Source organism: Ranitomeya variabilis, chromosome 3 (assembly GCF_051348905.1).
Source record: "Ranitomeya variabilis isolate aRanVar5 chromosome 3, aRanVar5.hap1, whole genome shotgun sequence".
NCBI lineage: Eukaryota > Metazoa > Chordata > Amphibia > Anura > Dendrobatidae > Ranitomeya > Ranitomeya variabilis.
In genome coordinates, this window is record NC_135234.1 from 377,545,039 (window position 1) to 377,572,923 (window position 27,885).

A 27,885-nucleotide genomic window follows, 5' to 3' on the forward strand; every position below is an offset into this window, starting at 1 on the left:
AGGGTTGGGCTAGGGTTAGAGTTGTGGTGTTGGGGTTAGGGCTGTGTTAGGGTTGGAGTTAGAATTGGGGGGATTCCACTTTTTAAGTACATCAGGGGGTCTCCTAACGCTCCATGGCACCCGCCATTGATTCCAGCCAATTTTGCGTTCAAAAAAATCAAACAGTGCTCCCTCCCTTCTGAGCCCTGCCATGCACCCAAATAATGGCTTTTCCCCACATAAGGAGGGGTATCAGCGTACTCAGGAGAAATTGCACAACAAATTTTGTGGTCCATTTTATCCTGATACCCTTGTGAAAATAAAAAAGTTTGGTTACAAAGTAATTTTTTTGTGAAAAAAGGAAAATGTTCATTTTTTTTCTCCTTCCACATTGCTTTAGTTAAACCTCTTGAATGTGGTTTTACACACATTGAGGGGTGCAGTATTTAGAATGGTGTCACTTTTGGGTAATTTGTTATGTTGACCCTACAAACTCACTTCAAATGTGAGGTGGTCCCTAAATAAAAATGGTTTTGTAAACTTTGTTGGAAAAATGAGAAATCGCTGGTCAACTTTTAACACGTATAATGTCCTAACAAAAAAAAATTATGTTTCCAAAATTGTGCTGAAGTAAAGTAGACATGTGGGAAATGTTATTTATTAACTATTTTGTGTGATAAACCTCTGTGATTTAAGGGCGCAAAAATTAAAAAATTTGAAAATTGCAACATTTGCCAAATTTGTTTTTTGTTCATAAATAAACACAAGTCATATCGAATAAATTTAACCACTAACATGAAGTACAATATGTCACGAAAAAAACATCTCCGAATTAGTGGGATACGTTGAAGCGTTCCAGAGCTATAATCTCAAAGGGACAGTGGATAGAATTGTAAAAATTGGCTCTGTCTCTAAGGGGTTAAACAACAACCACAAAATGGATTCACGTAACAAAGGTATCATTTTAATCAGACACTGTCTGTAGGTTACTCAGCACAATCCTGCTGACAAATTCAATTTCAATCTAGAGGTTTATTTTCTACAGTAATAATGATTGTCTAACCGTTACCTCAGGTGGAGTATTTTCATCTTGGAAGGAATGTTTGCTCTGATGTTTTTCTGAAAGAAGACATAAGATGATTGAGATCTGGGCTGTGTACATAAACATGTGACGTTGCAGTATCACTTTCCATCCATACTCATAATAAACATCCATGTCATGCATCTGGCTGAGAAATCATTCATTAGATTTCAGACCTTTTTTTGACATTCTAAGGCCATGTGCACATGTTCAGTATTTTTCTCGTTTTTTTCGCTATAAAAACGTGATAAAAATGCGAAAAAAACGCTTACATATGCCTCCCATTATTTTCAGTGTATTCCGCATATCTTGTGCAAATGTTGCATTTTTTTTGCGAAAAAATCGCATTGTGGAAAAAAAAAGCAACATGTTCATTAAATTTGCAGAATTGCGGGGAGTCCGCACAACTAGGAATGCATTGATCTGCTTGCTTCCCGCACGTGGCTATGCCCACCATGCAGGAAGTAAGCAGATCATGTGCGGTTGGTACCCAGGGTGGAGGAGAGGAGACTCTCCTCCACGGACTGGGCACCGTATAATTGGTAAAAAAAAAAATAATAATTAAAATAAAAAATAGTCATATACTCACCTTCGATGGCCCCCGCAGTCTTCCCGCCTCTCAGGTGCACGCTGCTGCTTCCGTTCCTATAGCTGGTGTGTGTGAAGGACCTGCGATGACGTCGCGGTCACGTGACCGCGACGTCATCGAAGGTCCTGCACACACCATCTATAGGAACGGACGCCGCTGAGGAGATCGGCTGTCTGCAGAAGGTGAGTATAACCATTTTTTTTATATTTTTTATTATTTTTAAACATTCTATCTTTTACTATTGATGCTGCATAGGCCGCATCTATAGTAAAAAGTTGGTCACACTTGTCAAACACTATGTTTGACAAGTGTGACCAACCTGTCAATCAGTTTTCCAAGCGATGCTACAGATCGCTTGGAAAACTTTAGCATTCTGCAAGCTAATTACGCTTGCAAAATGCTAAAAAAAAACGCGAAAAAAAACGGGAAAAAACGCAAAAAGAAACATGCGGATTTCTTGCAGAAAATTTCCGGTTTTCTTCAAGAAATTTCTGCAAGAAATCCTGACGTGTGCACATACCCTAAATGTTACATCTAAAAATTGGGCACTTGTAAATTCTGCATGTCCAGAGGAGTCTGAAAATTACATGTTTTTACCTCTTCTTTGTAGCGATTTAAGCCCCTCTTGAGCCTGGCTGTGAATCTCTTCCACAACAGAGGTGCGCCCGATGGGGAAGAACACATTATCAGGGGAGTCATCTTCTTGAGATGGAGTTACTTGGGCAGCAAGTGTTGAGTTATCTTAGGAAATCAACATAAGAAGAAAGGGTTGTCATATTATCTTGTGTTCCGCCAAACATTCTTTCTAATCTCCCCTGCTAATATCACATTGGCATGCACATGCTTATAACTATCATTATGTAGCAACATCAGATAAAGTATATACAGACTTATTTGTATACTGCGGCTTCAGCATGTTCTCTCTTGCAAATTATCTAACGTTAGACAGCCATATTAAATGTGATCACATGTCATCTGGCAGTTGACTCTTTTATCCTGTGATGAGTCATTCTTAGCCTGAAGGACACATACAAGCTTTCAATGTCACGAGTAGTGTCAGCCCAGAGTGATTCAGGCAGCGCAGGAACTCCGTCCACATATACCGGAGCCCCAGAACCACAAGAAACAACTATTGCACTGTTCACACTTGGGTAAGAGCCCAGCAAGACTTTAATAACATCCGACACTTTCTCTGCGGCGTAGATCAGTCCAGTACCTGAACACTAAATTACTAATAAACTATTTAGTGCTGCATCCCATTCTCATGGTAGGTTGGGGTCTTAATGATTCTAACAATATGTATCACTTGCTGGGATGTCAATACCACATTATTGTGTACATGAATGTTATATCTTCACTTTTAAACGTCATTCTTAGTTTACATAATCTTTTTCCATATGTTACTTAACCCCAATTCTAAAAAAGTTGGGGCGCTGTGTAAAATGTAAAGAAAACAAGAATGCAATGAGTTGAAAATCTCTTATAGCCATATTTTATTCATGACTCACAATTCAGAACATTGCTGGAAGGCTGGAAAAGTAAATGGTATTAATGAAAAACAGCTGGTGGTTCAAGTCACAACTGAGCCACATGTTTTTGTATAAAAAGAGCATGTTAGGAGGTAGAGTCTCTCAGAAGCAAAGACAGTCAGAGGTTCACCAATCTAAATAACTGCATATAAAAATTGTAACAATTTTAGAGAAACGTTCCTTTACGTAAAATTGCAAGGGCTTTGAATATCTCACCATCTACACTATCATGAAAATATTCAGATAACCTAGAGAAATCTATGTGTAAAAGAGTTATGGCCGGGGGTCAATATTGGATGCTTGTAATCTATGAACTTTCAGGTGGCACTGCATTCAGTTGTACAAATCACTGCACAACTGAACTCAGGAATGATTTCAGAAAGCACTGTCTGTTAATGTTCGCTATGCGAGCCACAAATTAAATTTAAAGCTCGGTCATTCTAAGAAGAAGTCATATATGAACACAATTGCAAAATGATGCTGTCTTGTAGGGCTCATTTAAAATGGACTGATGGAAAACTGTTCTAGAATCACATGAATCAAAATTTGAAATTCTTTATGGAAACCATGGACAACTTGTCCTGTGGATTCAAGAGAGGGACCATCCAGCTTATCGGGGGATACTTCAAAAGCCTGCACCTCTAATTGTATAGGGTCCTGTATCTGTGATAAGGTAACGGGATACATTAGTGCCTATGGCACAGGCAGATTCCACATCGTGAAAAGCATGGTGATTGCTGAGTATTATATGTAGGTTTTAAACCAATTTTTGTTCCCATACAGACATAGTCTATTTCAGGAAAAGGACTTGCATATTTCAACAAGACAATGCTAAACCCATCACAACAGCATAGCTTTGCCAGAAGAGTTTGGGTGATAAGCTAGCCTGACTGCAGCCCCGACCTTTCAGCAATACAAAACATTTGACACATTTTGAAGCAAAAATTGGACAGAGAATACTAGAACTGCTTAGCAGCTAGAATCCTGCATCATATAAGAATGGGACCACAAACCACTCCAAAAACTCCAGCAATCGGTCCCCCTCAATTCTCCGACATTTAGAGTGTAAAAAGAAAAGAGAATGCTGCACAATGTCAGAGGTGGCCCTGTCCCAACTTTTTTGAGATGTGTTGCTGCCCTTAATTTCTAAATACCGTATATACTCGAGTATAAGCCAAGATTGTCAGGCCATTTTTTTAGGCTGAAAGTGCCCCTCTCGGCTTATACTCGAGTCATTGACCCAGGGGGTCGGCGGCGGTCACATCATACTCACCCCCTCCTGGCGCATCTCTGCATGTCCCTGCTTCTCAGATGGTCACTGGTGCCGACAGCTCTTCCGGTGTTCAGCGGTCATTAAAGTAATGAATATGGACGCGCCTCCACTCCCATAGGCGTGGAGCGCATATTCATTATTTTAATGAGGGGTACCATGTGACCGCTGAACACAGGAACAAGCTTCCGGCGCCAGAGACCATCGGAGAAGCAGGGACGTGCAGAGACGTGCCAGGAGGGGATGAGTATGACGGGGGAGGGTGAGCCATGCGATATTCACCTGTCCCCGTTCCACTGCTGGGCCCAGTCTTCCGCGTCCTCTGGCTGTGACGTTCAGGTCAGAGGGTGCGATGACATGTTTAGTGCGTGCCCTCTGCCTGAACAGTCACAGCCAAAGGACTCGGAAGACACAGCGGCGCTCGGTGGTGGAACGGGACAGGTGAATAACGCAAGTGCCGGGGGCCTGAGCCAGCGGAGATATCGGCACCTGGCCCCTAGTGACGAGTATGTAATTTTTTAATTTTTTTTTAAATCGCAGCAGCGTTATATGGGGCATAATATTCTATGGAGCATCCTATGGAGCATCTTATGGGGCCATCAACCTTTATGGAGCAGCATATGGGGCATATTATTCTATGGAGCATCTTATGGGGCCATCATTAACCTTTTATGCAGCATTATATGGGGCATAATATTCTATGGAGCATCTTATGGGGCCATCATTAACCTTTTATGTAGCATTATATGGGGCATATTTTAATATGGAGCATCTTATGGGGCCATTATTAACCTTTGTGCAGCATTATGTGGGGCATATCTTTTTATGGAGCATCTTATGGGGCCCATCATGAACTCTATGGAGCATTATATGGGGCTCCTGATTCAATATGGATATTCAAAAACACAACCTACTGATGTCTCAATTAATTTTACTTTTATTGGTATCTATTTTTATTTTTGAAATTTACCGGTAGCTGCTGCATTTCCCACCCTAGGCTTATACTCGAGTCTATAAGTTTTCCCAGTTTTTTGTGGCAAAATTAGGGGTCTCGGCTTATACTTGAGTATATACGGTAAGTTAATTTTTTTCAAATGAAATGGAAAAGTGTCTAAATTTCACCTTGCAATATGTTCCGAATTTTGAGTCCAACTTTTTCGGAATCAGAATGGTAATTACATTGTTTTTCTTGTACAGATCTAGAATTACAAAATGTATTATAGTGTGAGCTGTACTCGCACGTATGCAGATTTCAGAGCTACAATCTCTCAGCATCCATTCTTTCTTAAAGAGGTTCTCATAGAGGGACATAAAGGAAATAAATGAAAAAATACATTATAAAGAAAATGAATAAATACTTTAAAATTATTTATTTTGGCTATTCTTTTCTAAGATTTTTTCAAAATGGCTGCAGTCACATTTCTGAGCAAAAAGCCTGAACAGCAGCACTTACAATCTGTTAGAAAATTCCATCTCTTCTAGCCTGAATCTCGTCTTGTCCCATCTCGCGAGACCACTACATCATCGGGTCATTGTCTCGCAAGGCGTCACTGGGAACGGGAGCTGCTGGGAACGGGAGCTGCTGGGAACGGGAGCTGCTGGGAGCAGCGGGAAGGCTGCGGTGGACGCCGGAAGGTAAGAAGATCACAATTTTTTTTATCATTATTTTTAACATTATATCTTTTTACTGTTGATGCTCCATAGGCAGCATCAATAGTAAAAAGAGAGAGATAGCGAGTGAGAGAGAATTTCCCTGACTGGAAATTCTTCCGCACATGCTCAGTTTCAAAAGACGGAACCCGTCACTGGATTCCTGCTTTTGACAGTCCGCGACGGATTCTGGGTCCATAGGCTTCCATTCTAGCCAACGACAGACAGCGCAGGATCCGTCGCTGGGCAATTTTCCAATGCACACAAAAAATGTTTCTATGTGCGTTGTCTCGGCCCGACGGACAGCAATTTTACGACTGATCCAGCGCACGACGGACAAAAAGTGTGGCCATCCGTCACAATCCGTCGCTAATACAAGTCTATGAGAAAAAAAACGGATCCAGCAGAAGCATTTGCTGGATCCGGTTTTTTTCACAAAACGACGGATTTTGACGGAAACAAAAAGACGGAAGTGTGAAAGAGGCCGAAGAGTCATGTGAGTAATATACTTTACTGAGGAGCCCATGAAGATTGTGGTGACCGAGTCACATCAACAACAATGTATTATATGCTACTAAAGCAGGATCCCTGTATCTACTGTGGACAGTCTGGTGATTAGATACACTCCTGCCCAAGACTCCCAACGCCTGACAAACACTAGCAGCTAGGTGGATCTATGGATGCTCACTTAGATGCCCAGATATTTACCTATGCGTCTTCAAAATTATAACTCATAGCTGATTTATGTCATCTATAAATATCTTTGTGGTTGTTTAGCTAAAAAACATCTCCACTGGCCAGCACTCCCTCTCTGGAGCCAACCCAGAGGGCGCTATGTAAGTCCATATCCCTGTGCAGGGGTTAAAGGGTGAAGGCAAGGGTTCCTTTGGGACCTGATAGGGCTTCCATGAACAGGCTCCATCTATCAAGTTATAATGGACCAGAAAAAAAAACAATGTATTTTGTAAATATTGTAACCGAAGGCTATAGTGGTTTGAGGGACAACTACATATATCAGTATAGTGCAGCTTCAACTGTAATCATGCTTCCTTACTAGTGATGAGCGAGTATACTCGGTACTCAAGATTTCCCGAGCACGCTTGGGGGTCCTCAGAGTATTTTTTAGTGCTCGGAGATTTAGTTTTCATTGCCACAGCTGAATGATTTACATCTGATAGCCAGCATAAAAGTACATGTGGGGGTTGCCTGGTTGCTAGGGAATCCCCACATGTAATCAAGCTGGCTAACAGATGTAAATCATTCAGCTGCGGCAATAAAAACTAAATCTCCGAGTACTTACAAATACTCGCAGGACACTCGAGCGTGCTCGGGAAATCTCGAGTAAAGAGTATACTCGCTCATCACTATTCCTTACCATGACTGATGTCCTCTTCACTGACCATGTCATTACTTCTCCACTGGAAATCTCATGCATGTGCAACACCCATCCGACCTGGGTATGTGTATTGAAGCCAGATGTACTCTTCATTGCCCAGTATTCCCAGGAACAAAGGACATTACGCATGTGCAAGATTTCCAGTGCAGAAGGGAAGGCTTGGTTGGTCATGAGTTTGTCAATCAGGCCTAAGGGATGTGATTTCCAGCATGTAAGGCCAGGCTGTTGTGGGTGGAGAGACATCCTGTGTTGGACAACAGAGGTTGTTTTTGTGCAAATAGAAAGTATTGTCTGGGTTAGGGATATGACAGGGATGCAGAATTAGCATTATAATTGATAATGGAAATGTATGGAAATGTATTGGGATTCTTTGTTTCCTTTAAAAGGAGTACCGTAAATGGCAGATATACGCAACTACATAGCATACAGATGCATACATCTGGCCATAAATCAGTTGGGACCAACTCAAACAGACCTGCAAATGGGGTTTATTTCCTTTATTGCTACTATGAAAATAACATATAAAAGAATATAATTGCAATAATAGTTTCTGGAGTCAATGCTTTGCATTGTGCTACTGTAGAAAAGTAAAACATGCACATATAAATATAGCATACAGGTAATTTTCCTTTATTGTGGCTAGGAGGTAAATATTTCCTTCTGAATGCTGATACTATAAAAAGAGCAAACACAGCACATAGCATTCATCCTGAACACAAAAATAGTATAAAATGGGATTAGGACAAAGTACATTGCTTACTCATGTCCAGATTTCTTGAACCTATTCACTGCTTAAGTTAAGACTAGTTTACAAGCCAAACATTAAAGAGAACTTGACACCATGAAAATAAATTCTAACCTGCTAGCACCATGTTATAGCGTAGGGAGAGCTAAACAGATTGATACATAGGTTTGTGAGTAAAGAAAGATTTACCTAAAAAGATTTTATCATTTAGGGTACGTGTCCACGATCAAGAACTGCTGCGGGTTTGACATTGTGTATTTATGCAGCGTCAAACCTGCTGCGGCCAGATGTTACAGCATAGAGGAGGGGATTTCTATGCGTGCATAGTTGGCTGCGGATCACCCATGTACACTGACATGCAGCCCGTCTTTCAAGACCGAAGCATGTCAATTTCTCTTGCGGAGAAACTAGTCTTCCCAACAAAAATTGCATCAAATGAAATGTATTGAATGCTATAAATTTGCACGGTTCAGTGAGCACATGCGGATTTATCTGCATTCAATAGATGACGGTGATTTGCAGGCAGCAAACATACGGTGCGTCTAAAATGCTGCTAGTTCCAGATCGTGGGCATCTGGCCTTAAACCTCTGCTCTTCTGGGATTTTCGGTCCAATGAGTGGTACCATCAGTGACTGACAGCTTTCACTGCATAAGTGTGCATACAGAAATAGAGGTTATTCCCTGATAGGACCGCTCACTAGACTGAAAATCCCAGACAAAGCTGAGGAATAAACAAGTAAAACACAGGTTATACTGAATATTTTCTCACAAAACTACTGTATATATTAATTTTACCCATCTCCCCTTGTCCTATAACATGGTGCCTGCAGGCTGGACTGCATTTTAAAGATGCACAAGTTGCACACGGCACTCAAGGCTCCTGGGTGGTGCACAAGTAAGGTTTCCAACCCGTCAGTAAACAAGAAATCACTTGGCACTCAAAGGGTCTTTTGCAAGACGAAAGTGAATGTTTCGTTTATTTGTGCATCCAGTTCAAAGATTTAAACGTTTTCGGTCACAAGACCTTCATCAGAAACATCTCTTATGAAACTGGAAGCAGGACAGCACGATACAATGGCCCACGGGGCCTGCGCGCAATTGTAACCGGGTAAATGTACCTGGGAAGACCTGGAGGGTATACTACAGGTAGGGCGCACGGAGAAGGCGAGAACCTCGCTGAGGAGAACTGGCGCTAGTGTATCCAGGTCCAGGATGCCATCCTGGACCTGGATACACTAGCACCAGTTCTCCTCAGCGAGGTTCTCGCCTTCCTGGTCTTCCCAGGTACATTTACCCGGTTACAATTGCGCGCAGGCCCCGTGGGCCATTGTATCGTGCTGTCCTGCTTCCAGTTTCATAAGAGATGTTTCTGATGAAGGTCTTGTGACCGAAAACGTTTAAATCTTTGAACTGGATGCACAAATAAACGAAACATTCACTTTCGTCTTGCAAAAGACCCTTTGAGTGCCAAGTGATTTATTATTTGCATTTTAAAGATGGTTATTTATATTATGGATGAATGACACTGCACCTGCAAATATGAGTGGGACCAAGGGACAATATATACAACCATGTGTGTACTGATACCTTGACTGTAAAGAATAATTGGCTATGTTAGATTTCAACCAGCAGTTTATCTCACCCAAGCCAACAACATGAGGTTAGAAGGAATAGCATTCGGAGGACAGCTAAAAGCAAGGCAAGTTATAGCCAAAAATATTTTTCCAAACCTCCATAAGATACTCCAACTAGAGTATGGCAGTGGATAGCACAGCAACCTTGCAGCGCTGGAGTCCAGGGTTCAAGCCCCACTAAGGACAACATCTGCAAAGAGTTTGTATGTTCTCTCCGTGTTTGCGTGGGTTTCCTCCGGGTTCTCCGGTTTCCTCCCACATTCCAAAGACATACTGATAGGGAATTTAGATTGTGAGCCCCAATGGGGACAGCGACCATAATGTATGCAAAACTGTAAAGCGCTGCGGAATATGTTAGCGCTATATAAAAATAAAGATTATTATATTATTATAGTAAAGCTCACACGAGATAGCTGTTGGTCATACATTAATTTGGCAGACCAATCTCTCCCGATTTCCCCATACACAATAGCACTTGGCTTGACAAAGTATTCAAGTGTTTTCAATGGCCAGAGTGGAGAAAAACACTGCCAGACACTTCTGATGTGGCTCGTCTTCAGTGAAAACACAAGGAATTGGGCCTTGAAATTCCAACTGCTGAACATTCTTTTCCCTGACGTCTTCTGGTGACGGCTCATACACATAACATGGTAGGTCAACTTTCATCTAATGTTTGTGGGGGATTTTAACAGCACAGGGCTCAAGGGCAGAATCAGTCTGTGTTTGCAAAGGGATTAAAAATTCCTTTACAAAATAAACTAACTGGCCATACACATTGGATGGCTGTTAGCTGAACGATGCTTTGCCGACAGCCAACACTCCCATACACAGGAAGGCTCATTCAGCCTGTGTAATCTATGAGAAAGTTGGCAGTTGACATGTTGGCCGGTGGCTAATCTCTGAGAGAACAATGCGATCAGCAGTCCGAAATTAGACATGTGCGATCAACACCTTTCACGACAATAAGTTGGTCGGTGACCCCTTACATGTTAGGCAGTAAGTCGAAAATGTAGATAACTGGGGATGGGGGGTGGGGGTTTGAGGCCAACATTCATCTCCCGTGTATGGGGACCTTTACAGGTGGGCTCCCCTCGTATTTGTTATTAGATGTTAGCTTGCACTGGTCATTTAGCATGTTTATCTCCTCCCCTACATGTAGCCGTCTGCATATAGGATATATTTCTATTTCATGTAATTAATAGGATTCTTCACTCAATATTTGCAAGTGGTTCATGACCCACAAAATGTTGGGGGGCAACCTCTTATGGAATGGACTCTGCTTTCTTCTTTACATGTGAGGGGTTCCATTCATTCATTTTATTATAATTTATATAGCACTATCACTTCTATGTTGAGTTCTTACCATATACAAAAAGACAACACATACACATAAAGACATACGGTACTTCACACAAATGAAAACCCAAAAACTAAATCAAATATTACTACTAAGCAATACAATTGGTTATTCATTGGTCGCGGCCTCTGTCTGTCATGGAATCCAAGTCGCTGATTGGTCGTGGCAAAACGCCCACGACCATTGCCACGACCAATCAGCGACGGCCACAGTCCGGCGGCAATATGGCCGCTCTTTCCTCCCCGCAGTCCGTGCCCGCTCCATACTCCCCTCCAGTCATTCAGTCAGCCCTCACACAGGGTTAATGGCAGCGTTACTGGAGCGCGGTGTAACGCACTCTGGTTACGCAGCTATTAACCCTGTGTGACCAAGTTTTTACTATTAATGCTGCGTATGCTGCATCAATAGTAAAATGATCTAATGTTACAAATAATAATAATAAAAAAAATGTTATTCTCACCCTCCAACGTCGCGTCCTGTCCGCCGGCAGGTTCTGGTGCTAAGGATGCTATGGGAGAAGGACCTGCCATGACGTCACGGTCATGTGACCGCGACGTCATCACAGGTCCTGCGAGCCTGCGCGAGAAGGACCTGCCATGACATCACGGTCATGTGACCGAGACTTCATCACAGGTCCTGCGCTGATAGTCATACCAACCCTGGGACCGGAAGCTGCCGTGTGCACCGTACACAGGAGCCAGGACTAAGTTGAGTATATGTTTATTTTTTATTTTATGTCACTGGCCAATATACTACATTACTGGGCAATATACTACGTGGATGACCAATATACTACATACTACATGGCTGTGCAATATACTACGTGGCTGGGCAAGATACTACGTTGCTGGGCAATATAATATGTGGCTGGGCAATATAATATGTAGCTGGGCAATATACTACGTCGCTGGGCAATATACTACGTCGCTGGGCAATTTACTACGTGGCTGGGCAATATACTACGTAGCTGGGCAATATACTACGTGGCTGGGCAATATACTACGTGGCTGGGCAATATACTACGTGGCTGGGCAATATACTACGTGGCTGGGAAAATATACTACGTGGCTGGGCAATATACTACATGGCTGGGCAATATACCACGTGGCTGGGCAATATACCACGTGGCTGGGCACTATACTACGTGGCTGGGCACTATACCACGTGGCTGGGCACTATACCACGTGGCTGGGCACTATACCACGTGGCTGGGCAATATACCACGTGGCTCGGCAATATACGTGGCTGGCCAATATACTACGTAACTGGGCAATATACTACGTTACTGAGCAATATACTACGGGGCTGGGCAATATACTACGTGGCTGGGCAATATACTACGTGGACATGCATATTCTAGAATACCCGATGCGTTAGAATCGGGCCACCATCTAGTACATACATTCATGTAGTACCTTGTGCATTTCGTAACCAGTAATTGCTTGCAATTATTTGCACGTTACCCCAGTTAGCAGTTATCATTTGATCTCTGCTGCTCCTCACAATCATATATAATGAGTGGCAAGACTCTGAAAATTTTTCTTGGACATCATTTGTACTCATCAGTCATTCTATAAGGTAGCCAAGTACAGTGAGCGTCAGACAGACCCCTACTGGCATACTCCAGGATGGACAAACTACTGTAGACTTTATAAACCACATAGTTCTTTCCAGAAATCAGCATCTCCGCAAGATAAATAGACATCCTGCTCTGGACATGCTCTTGCTTCTTCTTGAAATCCCATCCACAATGCTGTAACATCTGGACCCTGCGGGTTGGACGATGCACCAGCACGCAGCGTCCAACCCACAGCGTTTACTGACCGTGTGCACATACCCTTATAGACATCAATAAAAAAGTTTGGCAAACGGCAAATTTCCAGGCATGTTTTCTACTGGTTGCTTGGATTTGTTTAGCCCTGACATACGCTGCTGTATATTGGAAATACTTTGGATGACCAAGCATTGAAGAGAAAGCACAATTGTAAAGCAGATTGTAAACTGTGGGTCAAAGGGCAACCAGATTTACATTTACTAAATGATAATCAATAAACAGCAGTCATGTTTCTTTGAACATTTCAACACTTTATCCACGCCATTAGTGTTTATTTATTTTACATATAATGTTAAGTATTCTTCAAGGGTTATTCCCAAAATCTTAGCTATTCCCTATTCATGGGGTAAAGGATCATTTGCTGATCGCAGGAGATCTAACCGCTGGGATCCCCAGTCATTCTGAGAATGGGTTCTGGAACCCTAAGGCTATGTGCACACGTTGCGGATTAGCCTTAGGAATTTCTGCTGTGGATTCTGCATCTCTTGGCAGAAAACGCAGCTGCGGATTTGTCATGCGTTTTTTGTGCGGATCCGCAGCGTTTTTTGTGCGGTTTTGCTGCGGATTTTCAGCATTTTTTACCCCTGCGGATTTCTATAATGGAATGGGTACAAAAACGCTGCACAGCTGCAAAAAAAGTAGTGACATGCTACTTCTTTTAATCCGCAGCGTTTCCGCACGGAATTTTCCGCACCATCTGCACAGCGTTTTTTTTCTCATTGATTTAAATTGTACTGTAAATCAGTTGCGGATCTGCAGTGTTTCTGCACCGCAAAAAACGATGCGGATCCACAGAGAATCCGCAACGTGTGCACATACCCTTAGAGTGGAGCTGCAGAGTCCAATCTTGAATGGAGCTGGGTGAAAGCTACACTTGTGCTCCATTCATTGCATACGAGACTACTGAAAATAGCTGAGCTTTAAACTAGGAATTTCTTGGTAGTCCCATAGACAATAAAGGTAAAGCATGGGAAACCAAAAAAGAGAGAGAAAACCGACAGAAGGCCAATATAACGATAAAACATATTGAGCACATAGGGAGGGGAAACAACCAGATGAAGGCAGACGTTTGGGTGGGCACATCCTAGTGTATCTCTTGGCTTCTGGCTTCTCCACTGGTATATACTTACCCTCGTAGTATACTAGATTTTCATTATCTTGCCACAATTATATATGCTAGGAGCCTTATTTCTTCTTGGTATCTATGCACTATTGCACTTTACTTACCTCTTGCATGCACAAACGCTCGCTTATATACCGTAATTTTCCATGGTTTAAACACCAGAAATGTTACTATACTGCTGAACTTCATGTTATCCTCAGACATTGGACATGATGATCTTTCATCTGTATCTGATAATCTCGCATACACAGTAAGCGTACTCTGCGATACCTGGGATTGGTTATACTGTTTTTTATATATCCATTGAACATCCATATATTTTGGTATAGGTGATATACTTGGATTAGCTCCCGCTTTTTTTCTGGTTGTTTCCACTCCCAATGTGCACCCATTTCTTGATTAAATAAAGCCAAATATATATTTTACCATTATATTGGGCTTTTGTTGATTCTCTCTTCTGGTTTCCTATGCTTTACCTCTATTGTCTATGGGACTACCAGAAAATTTCTAGTACAATGCTCAGCTATTTTCAGCAGTCCCATAGGCAATGAATGGAGCACAAGTGTAGTATTTGCACACCAGCTCCATTCAAGACTGGGCTCTGCAGCTCCATTGTAAGGGATCCAGGGTCTGTTCTCAGGATGACTGGGGTCCCAGCGGTCAGACCTGCTGCAATCAGCAATTTATCCTTTATCCCATGAATGGGGAATAGCTACGATTTGGGGAAAAGCCTTGAAGAATACTTTACATTTGCCGATAGGTCATTACACTGTCCAGTTCACACATGCACCTATATGAGGATGGATATCTTACTATATATACACACACACACCCTTTTACTTTTCCTTATATTGGGGGTTTATGTTGACATTATGCATGTGTACCATTGAATATATTTTGGAGCTTTCCTAATGGAGGTTAAGCATTCACACCTCGGCTCCGCTGTTGGAGGTCCTACTGCTGGGATTGATTTGGGTCCCAGCAGTAAAACCTCCAACAATCAGCATGTTATCCCTTATTTTATTGAGAAAACGCTATTTTGAAAGTAACCCCTTAAGATTTATGATGCTAAAAACACTCCCTAGTACCGTATTCCTTTAATAGCAAAATCTGAAGAAAGAAGTTAAGCCATTTGTCTACAACCATAGGCTTTATTTATGCAATGCTTAGGCCATACAATGGAAGTATGTCAACATGTTAAAAAAAGGTTTTAAGCAAACATTTACATTCTTTCAAGGATCCTGTTTAATGGGACGATAGTGATTTTTGGTGGGACTTTTTCCAAACATAAATCGTTGTATGACATTACAGTGTACATCTTAATTTATAAACATATATATATTATTTATTTGTTATTTTTATACATTTGCTTGCTATCACATTTTAATCAATGGACAATCATTTTTCCAGATATCCCAGTCTGAAGTGGCTTCATCAAAGAAAATAACTGTACTCCAGTCCTCTGCAGTACGATCCCTATAATTGTTACAGAATGCCAGTCTGTCCTTGATGTTATTTTGGACATCTTGAAGAAAAGGTAAGCGCTACCATGAATGTCATACCAACAGTAAAGTACACCAAGACCATCCATGCATGGAATTGCATTACATCTAAGGGAATGATCATGAATCACACACAATTTTGCCTAAGAATACTGCCATGAATAAAGGATGATATTTAAGCATCCCCTAAGAACAACTTCTCCCAAACATCCAGGTGCAATTTGGTCATGAACAATGCTTTTTCCAGCATGGTGGATCCCTATGTCACAAGGCGGAAGGGATAACAAAGTGGCTCGGTTAACAATACATTGAAATTTTGAATCCATCATTAAGAAGCTGCCCCAGATCACATGCCCATTGAGAAACTGTGTTCAATTCTCAAAAATCGGGTGGACTAAAAAATAAAACACAGAAAAGTTGTGAAAAACTCCCAGCACTGATTGGACAAGAATTGGTAGCCGTCAGTCGGGATTTGGCCTGTGTAAAAAACAAAATTTGTGTCAGCCTCAAAACTTCTGCCCATGACTGTAGAGTTATTGAGGAATCTACAATTAAATACTATACGTAGCCACACACCTAAGAAAGTAATGATGGGAGAGTCTTGTCAATCTAAATAAGGAAATAAAGGATGTAAACAGTTATTCCATAACGATATGGACACAGTAAAATCTGCAGAAACCCTCTGATTTCAATGGCCACCGTGTAATGTGCAGTGATGCATGCAATTCTGCTTTTCATGTACGGTAAAAGACAAAAGTTCTGGGAAGACCTGCTCCTCCCTCCCTGTACATTAGCCTAGAGCTGCATTCCATCATTAGCGGGGATGGTGTGATGGACGCCTCCAAAATATTTCAATGGAATGTGTCAAAAAAGTGTAAGACAAACAAGAACTTTGAAGGGACACACCGGACTGATTCAGCAGGTTGTCCATCACAGAGTTGAGAGCAGAAAATCTCGTGTACTAGAGTACAAGCATTGTTGGTGAAATTTAACACATTCTCAAAAAATACGCAACTATTTTACCTGCAGCAGATCCATCCAAAGGGTACATTTACACAAACTAAATGACTGCCACTGTATGTATGCCAATTGAGAAGCAGATGCAAAAACCACTGACTAATTCTATTAACTAAGGAGCCAAGATGATCCAGATGTTCAGCTACGTCACACACTACACAGGTAACTTTAATATGCAAGTAGCATATTAGTTCAATAAAAACAATGTAAGACCTGGCAAGCTTGTGGCTTTAATTAAAGATGGCATGCTCTGCCATACAAACAATGTCAGATGTTCAAACACCATTACGTCAGTGTGTGGGTCACAAATAATGTGTCAGTTGTGTTTTCCTCTCCAAACCACAAATACAGCTGAGTCAGACGGAGATGAATAGGTATATATAGCCTGCTCCTCGACTCTGTAAACCCTTGACCTGTGTACAGTATGTAACCAGTGTCTGACAGTGACCCATGACAATGGCTGATCATTCTCCGATAAGGATTGTTTATGAAGAGGATTCATTCTGCAGGGATTACAGGGAGAAGTCCACAACAATCCAGAGGGAAGTAGTTACAATGAACAGCCACTATCCATATAGAGATAGTAGAGGGGACACCCAGATCAGACCTCAGATTTTGCCAGAACAGATAAACTTCAAAGAAAAAAGCCCTCCCTTTTATTTGTGATAAAAGACAATTAGGAGTGCACCAACAACTTTATTCAGACAAGTATCCAAATCTAATGAAAAGGAAGATTCAGACTGCAATAGACACTGCTTGGGTGACATTTTGAACAAGAGATCTTTCACAATGGCACTTAATGAACCATAGACATATGCATATGTGTGCTTGTGAGATCGTGAAACACTTAGCAATATGAACATTTGTAGAAATCATCAGAAAACGTAAAATGCTAAGGGCCTGCATGGCCTAAATGTGCTACCATGTGTCCTGCAGTATCTCTAGACTTGACCCCCATCGAACACCTCTAGGACTTCATTGGTCAGCAGTAACAAAAGCAGCTGCCAGCAGCGGATCTTGATGATTTGTGTACCCAATTGCAGTTATCATGGCAAAACATTCCTCAGACAACGATTAATTACCTTACTGATAACAGCTAAAGTGTGTAAGTGCATGCATTTCTGTGCATGGTGCTAATACTCAATACTGAATAAGTCGAGAGGATTTGAAAATGTTGTTTCCATTTTCCATAATTTGTCTATCAATCCCGTGATTCCCATAATTCCACGACTTTCCTGCTTGATGTTGCAATTTCAATGTTGAGGAATGTAATGAGCCCCTTGACGAAGGCTCCGGCCGAAACATGCGCCGGGGTGGTAGCGCCGCCATTCAGGGATCCCACTGCCCCATCTGGCTACATTGATTATGGTAAGTTTGTGATAACTACTGTATCACTCTTATATCTACACGATACGTATATTGTTCTAGGCCACATGAGATATTGCCATAATTGAATATCGGCAGTGTCTTTGTAGTTACACTGTTTTTGTATCTGCATTAACATGGGTTAATATTAGTGTGCGATACCTGAACGTGCGCCCAAATCTTTACATGTGTGCATGCTTTATTCCACCCCCTCCCTTTCTGTGTCTGATCTTTTTGATTAAAGTTTTTTGTATATTATACTAATATCTGGGATGTTAGATTGTTTCTTTTTTTCCTTGTTGTTCTTGCTATATTGTAGCAGCGATTTATCCCTTCCACATTAAGACCAATATGGTGCATATACTAGTGAGCACTTTTGTAATTAGGTTGTATTAGAATAATGCATAACCTTTCAGATAATTTCTTATGGTAGTTTTCACGTGAAGAAGACTTTTTTGGGCCAAAGAAACTTCATTTTTGCTTTAAATTTATCCCCAAGAATGTCGTTTAGGCTGCCATGTTTATTTTTACACCTGTGTAAAACGGACCATGTTCGCTCATGTTTCTTCTGTTTTGCCAATCTATGGGCAGCATGTGTCAGACACTGGCTACATGATTTCAGCCTTATGTGTACCTCTGAAGCACTGCAGCGTTTCAGAGAAAAACAGTTTAAAAGCCGCCGGGTACTGATCTGCATGGGGGACTAGTTGGACAGGAGGGTCTCCAGTAGCTGCCTTGGAGTGACAGGTCTCTCCCTGAGTGTATGCATGGAAAGAAACCTGTCATTCCAGGGCAAAGGACGGGGAGAAGCTGCTGGAAACCTACCTTTCCGACTAGTGTCCCATGAGGCTCGTCCTCGGTGGCTATTAAACTGTCTTTTTCTCTGAAACACAGTAACGTTTCAGATTTAAATAAATCTGATCCACAAAACGGATAAGAATAGGACATGTTCATAGACTCAAGGACCAGAAACACGGACATGTTTTTAAAACTGATGTGTGTATGGATCAATGAAACTTTGGGTTAGCTCGCTGTCTGAGAAATTCAACGTCAGTTTTTTCTTATATTAAAAACCTCTGTGTGAACGTTCCCTAACTTGATGAGGCTTCTGACTTTAGTGATAACTGTAATCTGCTATACTGTGATTTATTTTCCCTTCAATTCACCCAAATTACAAAATGAAATACATTTGCAAATCTTTTTGCATAAAATATCCTACCATTTGTATATACAGTTCCTATTCAAGCCTATGGGTCTCCATGGTTTCAGGCTACAAATAAGCCATGTGTTGTTTTATCTATAAACCATAGTTCATTCCTTTCTACCAGTCCCCTACAGCCAATAATTACTTTTAGAACTATTGCAATGTAGGAAACAGACAAAAAAATTATATATGCAGAACTTGTCAACACAAAGTTTGTTTGTAGTCTGTAACCATAGTGACACTTAAGTCAGCATAGAAGCTGTACTCAAAAGGGACAGGATATGTTTAATTAGGTCTATGCAGTTTCCTACTCCTATTTTTCATGCATTTGAATAAAAATATATGCATAAATCTTTTAATGTGCCCTACTGCATGACATAGCATCATAAATCACCATTACTGACATCATTATTTTAGCTAACCAGTGGCACAATGCGATCCTCTGGAAAAAAAAATCTTCTGAACATTTTAGCCAATATACAAACAATAATTATATAAAAGCTCTTCCATCCTTGTATAACGAATGTCATCTCTGTCAATAGAGCCGGCTTTCTTCAACGCTGCGCACATTCCATACCACTGACTGGATCAATATGTGTATCTGAGGGCTGGCTCAGACGTATGCTGTCTGAGTAATTATCGGTCAGCACACCAACCAATGTTATTGAATTGGGCTGTTCACATGAACTAAGTGTCTTTGTGAAAAAAATGGCATATTAGATGAAAGACGCCTACTCAAGTTTACGGATGCGCAAAAAAAGAATGAGATCCCATGTGGGTCTATATAGCATCAGATATTTACGGATACATTACAATGACATAGGAAACTGTATTTGATCACGTTCATATTAAACTATTAATGTATGAAAACAGAGGTTATATGGAAGTAAAATATGGACACACGCATGGCAATACGGATGAGAGTCGGCCGATTTCTCTGGATGACCATCAGAAGATTTTTTTTATACACTCACCTGAAGCATAGGAAGCATAGAACCCCCTCTATAACAAACTGTAGATATATAGTAACAAGTATGCACAGACATGTGAGATACTACACTCTATGTGCGGTACTGACAACACAACAAGAGCACTAATCAGCAGCTGACTGTTGCTAACCCCACCCAAACATATTGTGCTCTGTTTGGCATGTCACCCCATAATTACACAATCTTGGGACACACAATGGGAAATGAAAAACAACATGCAGATCGCTGCAAACAAACCTCCAGATAACTGGAGACATATTACAGCACTGTGGCCTGTGATATCACAGATACACCCAGCATGTGGAAGACAGCTTCAGGAAAGTGGGTGTGTAACCTCTCCAGGAAGGAAAGTGCCTGGTGCGAGGGAATTCATGGAAAATCCCATCCAGGCAAAGCGGCCACATGTTACATGCTATAGGGCACATCCTAGGCAGCAGGATGTCACGGCATGTTCTCTCCACAGTTACTAACACCCTCGGGCAATATCACTGTGTTGACAGGAGAATGCCATGACAGACCTATTGTGTATGAATGTGACCACCTGACTGTAAGCACACGCTGCATAATTACTGCAGTCACATAATGGGCATCATGCCTTATTCATTATGAAGGAGATAAGCCCCTGACAGAAGGGTCAGCACTATACTTTATGTAAACAGACCAAAATATAAACATATATGTATAATGCTAGGTATTATATATATATATACACAGTTCAGACCAAAGGTTTGTAGCACTTGATAGTTTTTGCCACTGCACTTGGGGACACTTTCAGAGTTTTCCCAATTTTTCGGACTGACTGACCTTCATTTCTTAAAGTAATGATGGCCACTCGTTTTTCTTTACTTAGCTGCTTTTTTCGTGCCATATTACAAATTCTAGCAGTCTATTCAGTAGGACTATCAGCTGTGTATCCACCAGACTTCTGCACAACACAACTGATGGTCCCAACCCCATTTATAAGGCAAGAAATCCCACTTATTAAACCTGACAGGGCACACCTGTGAAGTGAAAACCATTCCCGGTGACTACCTCTTGGAGCTCATCAAGAGAATGCCAAGAGTGTGCAAAGCAGTCATCAAAGCAAAAGGTGGCTACTTTGAAGAACCTAGAATGTAAGATATAATTTCAGTTGTGTCACACTTTTTTTCTTAAGTATATAATTCCACATGTGTTAATTCATAGTTTTGATGCCTTGAGTGTGAATGTACAATTTTCATAGTCATGAAAATACAGAAAAATCTTTAAATGAGAAGGTGTGTCCAAACTTTTGGTCTGTACTGTACATACACTTTAGTGCCTACTAGTGTTGAGCATTCCGATACCGCAAGTATCAGGTATCGGCCGATATTTGCTGTATCGGAATTCCGATACCGAGTTCCGATATTTTTGTGATATCGGAAATCGGAATCGGAAGTTCCCAGTGTATGGTTCCCAGGGTCTGGAGGAGAGGAGACTCTCCTTCAGGCCCTGGGATCCATATTGATGTAAAAAATAAAGAATTAAAATAAAAAATATGGATATACTCACCCGTCCGGCGGCCCCTGGACCTTACCGATGTAACCGGCAGCCTCCGTTCCTAAGAATGCAGTGAGTTTAGGACCTGCGATGACGTCGCGGCTTGTGATTGGTCGCGTGAGCGGTCACATGAGCGGTCACGCGACCAATCACAAGCCGCGACGTCATCGAAGGTCCTTCACTCCTTCACTCCTCATTCTTAGGAACGGAGGCTGCCGGTTACATCGGTAAGGTCCAGGGGCCGCCGGACGGGTGAGTATATCCATATTTTTTATTTTAATTCTTTATTTTTTACATGAATATGGATCCCAGGGCCTGAAGGAGAGTTTCCTCTCCTTCAGACCCTGGGAACCATCCAGGATACCTTCCGATACTTGTGTCCCATTGACTTGCATTGGTATCGGGTATCGGTATCGGCGATATCCGATATTTTTTGGATATCGGCCGATACCATCCGATACCGATACCTTTGAGTATCGGAAGGTATCGCTCAACACTAGTGCCTACAGAGTGCTGTATTCTCTTATGTGTATATTATGCAGTCATGGCAGCTTACAACTGTTCACACTAGCTTTATTCTGTTCGCAGGTGCTCGTCAGTTTATATTGGAGGTTGTGACTGCCTCCTTTTCAGACTGTGCACTCCTCCCATCAACCCAGGGGTGTTCTTAATTAATGCTGGATTCTACCTGCCCATTCAATTTGAAGGCTTATAGCCCAGGAGAGGCATGTTTGATAGATAAAGTTTACAGACCCATCAAAGAAAGCTGGCCTTGCTGTGGTTGATGGGCACGCATGATTTGGCCAATTTATGCACTAATTACCTTAATTTTTGTAAGTATATTCTATATAGCAGTAATTCAGTTTTCAAATCCCATATATTAAAGCACCACTCCAAGGCTTGTTTGTTTTTCAAATGTAAGTTTCCTGCACCTGGTGATATACTCACCCTCCAGTGTTCTTACCATTTTCCGGTCCCACGGCACCATCTTGCGAGCGCAGCTACTGACTGGCGGAAAGTCAGAGGTTACGTCACAAGCTCTCAATGCAAGTGTGACAGCCAGAACAAGGCTCTTCTAGGTTTTTTTTTTAGGTTTTTTTTTTTTTTAAGTGACCTAGATGCAGCTCCAGACAGGTCACCTTTTTGATGGAGACTGACAGGAGCGACGCTGGAAAACGATGAAGGCGCCAGGTGAGTATGAGACAGGGGGCAAGGGAATTACATTTAAAACACCACTCCATTGGTGCAATAAAAAAACACTGGAGTGGTGTTTTCAATTCGTCCATTCAAGTCTATGGGTACGCAACAAAAATCAAATGCCATACAGAACATCAATGCAGCATCTGATTTTTATGGATACATTCCCATTATGAACCTAGGAAACTGTATTTGATCATTTCTACTTTAAAATGTTGATATATAAAAATGGATGTCACACAGATGGAATACGGATGTAAAATATGGACATAGAGATGATAATATGGATGGATGAAAATAATCAGAGTTTTCTGTATGAAAATTGGACAATTTTTCCTATTCTTGTCTGACCCTGGTTATCACTACCATAGTGGATGACAGATAAAATTCTTATAGAAACCTACAGAAAATCAAAAAGATTTTGAAACTAAAATTTAAAAAAAATCACTTGTATATCTATATTGTTAGCCATTTCTGACATACTCTGGCCATCAATATAGCTACCATTACAAAGGCCTCAGTATTTTTCCTGGGAAGATCTCTTCTTGCAAAATCTAGCTCTCATTCCAGGAAAATAAGGAGGCAATTACCGACTAGTAAAAAATTCTTATTTATATCTGTAAGTTGTAAGGCTGGGTCACAACAAAGATGGTTGCTGATAGACATTATCCCCAAGAGCTTCTGCAGTCCTCCATCACATATCTGGCTACTTAGTGTATTTTCAGATGTAGTGGTTGTGGTGTGCACTATAAAAATGCATAGAGAGTTTTACACCAAATTTGTGTGTTTTCTAGGTATTTTTGAGCACCGTGACATCTCAGCAATATTGCTAGGCAAGAATCATAGCACAACTCCTACATCTGAATAAGTCCTAACTGGGCACATTTGTCCTATTGGACTTTAGGAGATTCTGTGACTGTATTATAAATAATAGTGCCATTTATTCCTTGGCGCTTTACATGTGAGGAGGGGTATACATAATAAAAACAAGTACAATAATCTTAAATGATACAAGTCATGACTGGTACAGGAGGAGAGGACCTTGCCAAGGAGGGCTCACAGTCGACAATCTGTATTCGTGGCCTTCTTGGTTGTTAGCTGGTTTTCACAGTAAGGCCAAGTTGAGAAGAGCAGGTTTTATGGTCTGTATAAGTACCGCAATGCCCGGACTAAGGCCTAGCTCACAAACTACGTATTTGGTCAGTATTTGCAAGCCAAAACCAGGACATGGCCCAACAGGGAGTCTCTGAAGATGAGTCATGAGTAGGGGTGAGCAAACCAGTGGAAGTTTGGGTTCTGCTTAGCCCCAGAACTGTCCCTGAACCCCAGTGAAATCAATGGGGACCTGAACTTTGGGGCTGGAAAATCTCTCCCCTTCTCACTCCCAGACTGTTCAGCACTGGTCACTAGGTGTCCGGTATGAACCCCTTTACAGTTCGGGTTCACTCATCTCTAGTCAGACCTGTCGTCAAGCCAGGTATTGCGGTCCATATATAAACCATAAAATATAGCCGTCTGAACCCGGCCTAACAGATAAAGAAACGCTTATTAAGCTATATTCGGCTCCTATATCTCAGCATCAATAGCCAAGCTTGCTGTGCACACCTCTAGGAAAGCTGTGAATACTCTTAAAGGACCTAAAATGGAGCCATAATAGTTGTCTTTCGCCTTCCCCAGAACAGGTAAGTTAGAAATGGCTGAATAGAAAGGACAGCTCAAGGTCTCGCACTTACTGGAGACTTTTCATTTTGGCGGGATATGATCTTTATATTGGAAACTCGCTACCTACAGAAGAATGTGCAAGATTAGGCAGTATTATGTGCGCACAGAACATGTCTCGGCCCAACTTGCACGGTTGTATATAGCAGCACGTAGACCAACGTGTAGGAGCCTGAACGCGGGCCTGTATAGCCTTAGGTAGCCATACTTCTCAGTAATATGAGCCTCTCATATCATGTTATTAATATCCGGTATAAGGCAGCTGAATGCCCTCACCTGCGCCCTGGTTAACAGCAATGTGCCAATACATATTTCACTATTAAAGGGGGTCATGAAATTTTGTGAAAAATGTCGGACTCATTGAGAAAGTGATTAATAGAAGCTAATGTGTGACCGAGTGGCCCTTTTGGATGCAGTGAATATCCGCAGTGACGTAACATGGCACAAACGTGTGACGCCATGCTGCAAGTAGCCCCACTGCCGGTCAGCTAGTCACTGGTGAGAAATAGGTCCATACCATGTCATGGCGGCTTTCACAATCACTGACACTTATCTGTAATTGTTACACGGCCATTTTTTTGCCACCTAGTTACTCGCATTCCTATACAGAAGGTGTTTATGTAACTGATGCCAAGTTCAGACTGGGCAGTGACTGGCATTACTGAGCGCATATGCGATATATATATATATGGGTATATACAGGCTAGCAAGCTAAACAAGGATATATTCCATGTACTTGTCCCTTTCTCCTTGGCAGCTCACATGGAGACTGCTGGCAGCCTGGCACACTCTCGGGGCCTGGCACTCTCTCCGGTATGGGCTGTGAGGCCTGGCTGGCACTACCCAGAACTTACACAGGATTCCCATGCCTGCTGAGAACACCCAGAGGACCACTAGTGACGTATACACGGGTATAGGGCACTGATTACACAGGATCGTGCCCAGGTATGACTGGCACATAGTCCACCCCATGACAAAGGCACGCTACAGCACTGTACAGCTCCATATGGAAGCATAAGGGCAGGATATGCCAGTGCATATGACCCACCCCTGTAATTCTCTCACCTTTGCCCTCCTGCTTGACCTCTGGCTTTTTCTTCTTGCGCCCCCGTAGCCAGCTCAGTGCCCGCCGCAGTGAGCCAGGTTTGTGCTTCTTCTTCTTGGGCTCCAAGGCGCCCAGATCTTGAACAGGGGGCGCGGGGTCGTGATCTGGGATGAGGGCGGTCTGGGTAGACATGGCTCACAAGGTGGGGGGCATGGTGCTGCCAGGCTGCCTCATGTGGTGCACAGTTGCGGCTCCCTCTGCGCGAGGTGTGTGTTGTAGTCCACGTGCCCGGGCACGGATGTAATCCCCTGTGGAATGGCAGCGCCGATGCCCCACAGTGTCCCGGGCTGTCTGACTTGTGTCTCCCCGCTGCCTCTCTGCGGGCTCCTCCTTCCAGAGCTTCCGCATTCCAGCCCCAGAGGCGGAGCCCGGCACACCTGGGACACCGGGGACACCGAGCCGGGGACAGCAGGCCCCACGCCACCCACCGCGCGGTGCTGGAACATGGCGCCCCTGTCCCCTCAGGCGCAGCGGTGCCGGGGCCCCAGGCTGCTCTGCCGTGGAGACAGGCGCTTCCATGTGGCGACAGGTGCCCGCTGCTGTGCCCGTTCTGCACTTTACCGCTACACCTGCTCCTATCATGGTGCACACATATACTGGGGCGCAGCTGTAGTTTGGTACCATACATTGTGGTATATGCTGGGAGCCCCATGCGCAAGCCATGTATGAACAGTGCGGCCGGGCTAGGGCCGTGTCCTATTAACCCATTGTGCCACGCTCCTCCCTCAGTAAACACGACCCGTTGTCATAACATTGGGTTTGTTCTAAAATTGCTTCCAGCAACATGAGAGAATAGCGCTATTGTGAGGCGCCGGGAGGGCTGGTCACACAGAGGCACACAGCTACACAGGGCCAGGACATATACACACTGTACAGAACCGGATCACCGAGCTGTGCACCCAGGACAGGATAAACACACTGTACAGAACCGGATCACCGAGCTGTGCACCCAGGGCAGGGATATACACACTGTACAGAACCGGATCACCGAGCTGTGCACCCAGGACAGGGACATACACACAGTGTACAGAACCGGATCACCGAGCTGTGCACCCAGGACAGGATATACACACTGTACAGAACCGGATCACCGAGCTGTGCACCCAGGACAGGGATACACACTGTACAGAACCGGATCACCGAGCTGTGCACCCAGGACAGGGACATACACACAGTGTACAGAACCGGATCACCGAGCTGTGCACCCAGGACAGGGATATACACACTGTACAGAACCGGATCACCGAGCTGTGCACCCAGGACAGGGATACACACTGTACAGAACCGGATCCCCGAGCTGTGCACCCAGGACAGGGATATACACACTGTACAGAACCGGATCACCGAGCTGTGCACCCAGGACAGGGACATACACACAGTGTACAGAACCGGATCACCGAGCTGTGCACCCAGGACAGGGATATACACACTGTACAGAACCGGATCACCGAGCTGTGCACCCAGGACAGGGACATACACACTGTACAGAACCGGATCACCGAGCTGTGCACCCAGGACAGGGCTATACACACTGTACAGAACCGGATCACCGAGCTGTGCACCCAGGACAGGGACATACACACTGTACAGAACCGGATCACCGAGCTGTGCACCCAGGACAGGGACATACACACTGTACAGAACCGGATCACCGAGCTGTGCACCCAGGACAGGGATATACACACTGTACAGAACCGGATCACCGAGCTGTGCACCCAGGACAGGAACATACACACTGTACAGAACCGGATCACCGAGCTGTGCACCCAGGACAGGGACATACACACTGTACAGAACCGGATCACCGAGCTGTGCACCCAGGACAGGGACATACACACTGTACAGAACCGGATCACCGAGCTGTGCACCCAGGACAGGGACATACACACTGTACAGAACCGGATCACCGAGCTGTGCACCCAGGACAGGGATGTACACACTGCACAGAACCGGATCACCGAGCTGTGCACCCAGGACAGGGACATACACACACTGTACAGAACCGGATCACCGAGCTGTGCACCCAGGGCAGGATATACACACTGTACAGAACCGGATCACCGAGCTGTGCACCCAGGACA

General features: G+C 43.0%; 1 protein-coding gene across 1 annotated transcript in view; it reads right to left on the bottom strand.

Moving 5' to 3' along the window:
* The window catches only part of NHSL3 (NHS like 3), a 46,742-nt gene extending 20,609 nt beyond the window's left edge, over positions 1-26,133 (bottom strand). The window contains exons 1-3 of the mRNA XM_077295981.1: positions 25,765-26,133; positions 2,247-2,390; positions 1,049-1,098 (exon numbers count right to left, since the gene is read on the bottom strand). Of these exons, the coding sequence (XP_077152096.1) occupies positions 1,049-1,098; positions 2,247-2,390; positions 25,765-25,936 (366 nt within the window). The 5' untranslated portion in view covers positions 25,937-26,133. The remainder of the gene's footprint in view (positions 1-1,048; positions 1,099-2,246; positions 2,391-25,764) is intronic.
* Between the last annotated feature and the right edge of the window lie 1,752 nt (positions 26,134-27,885).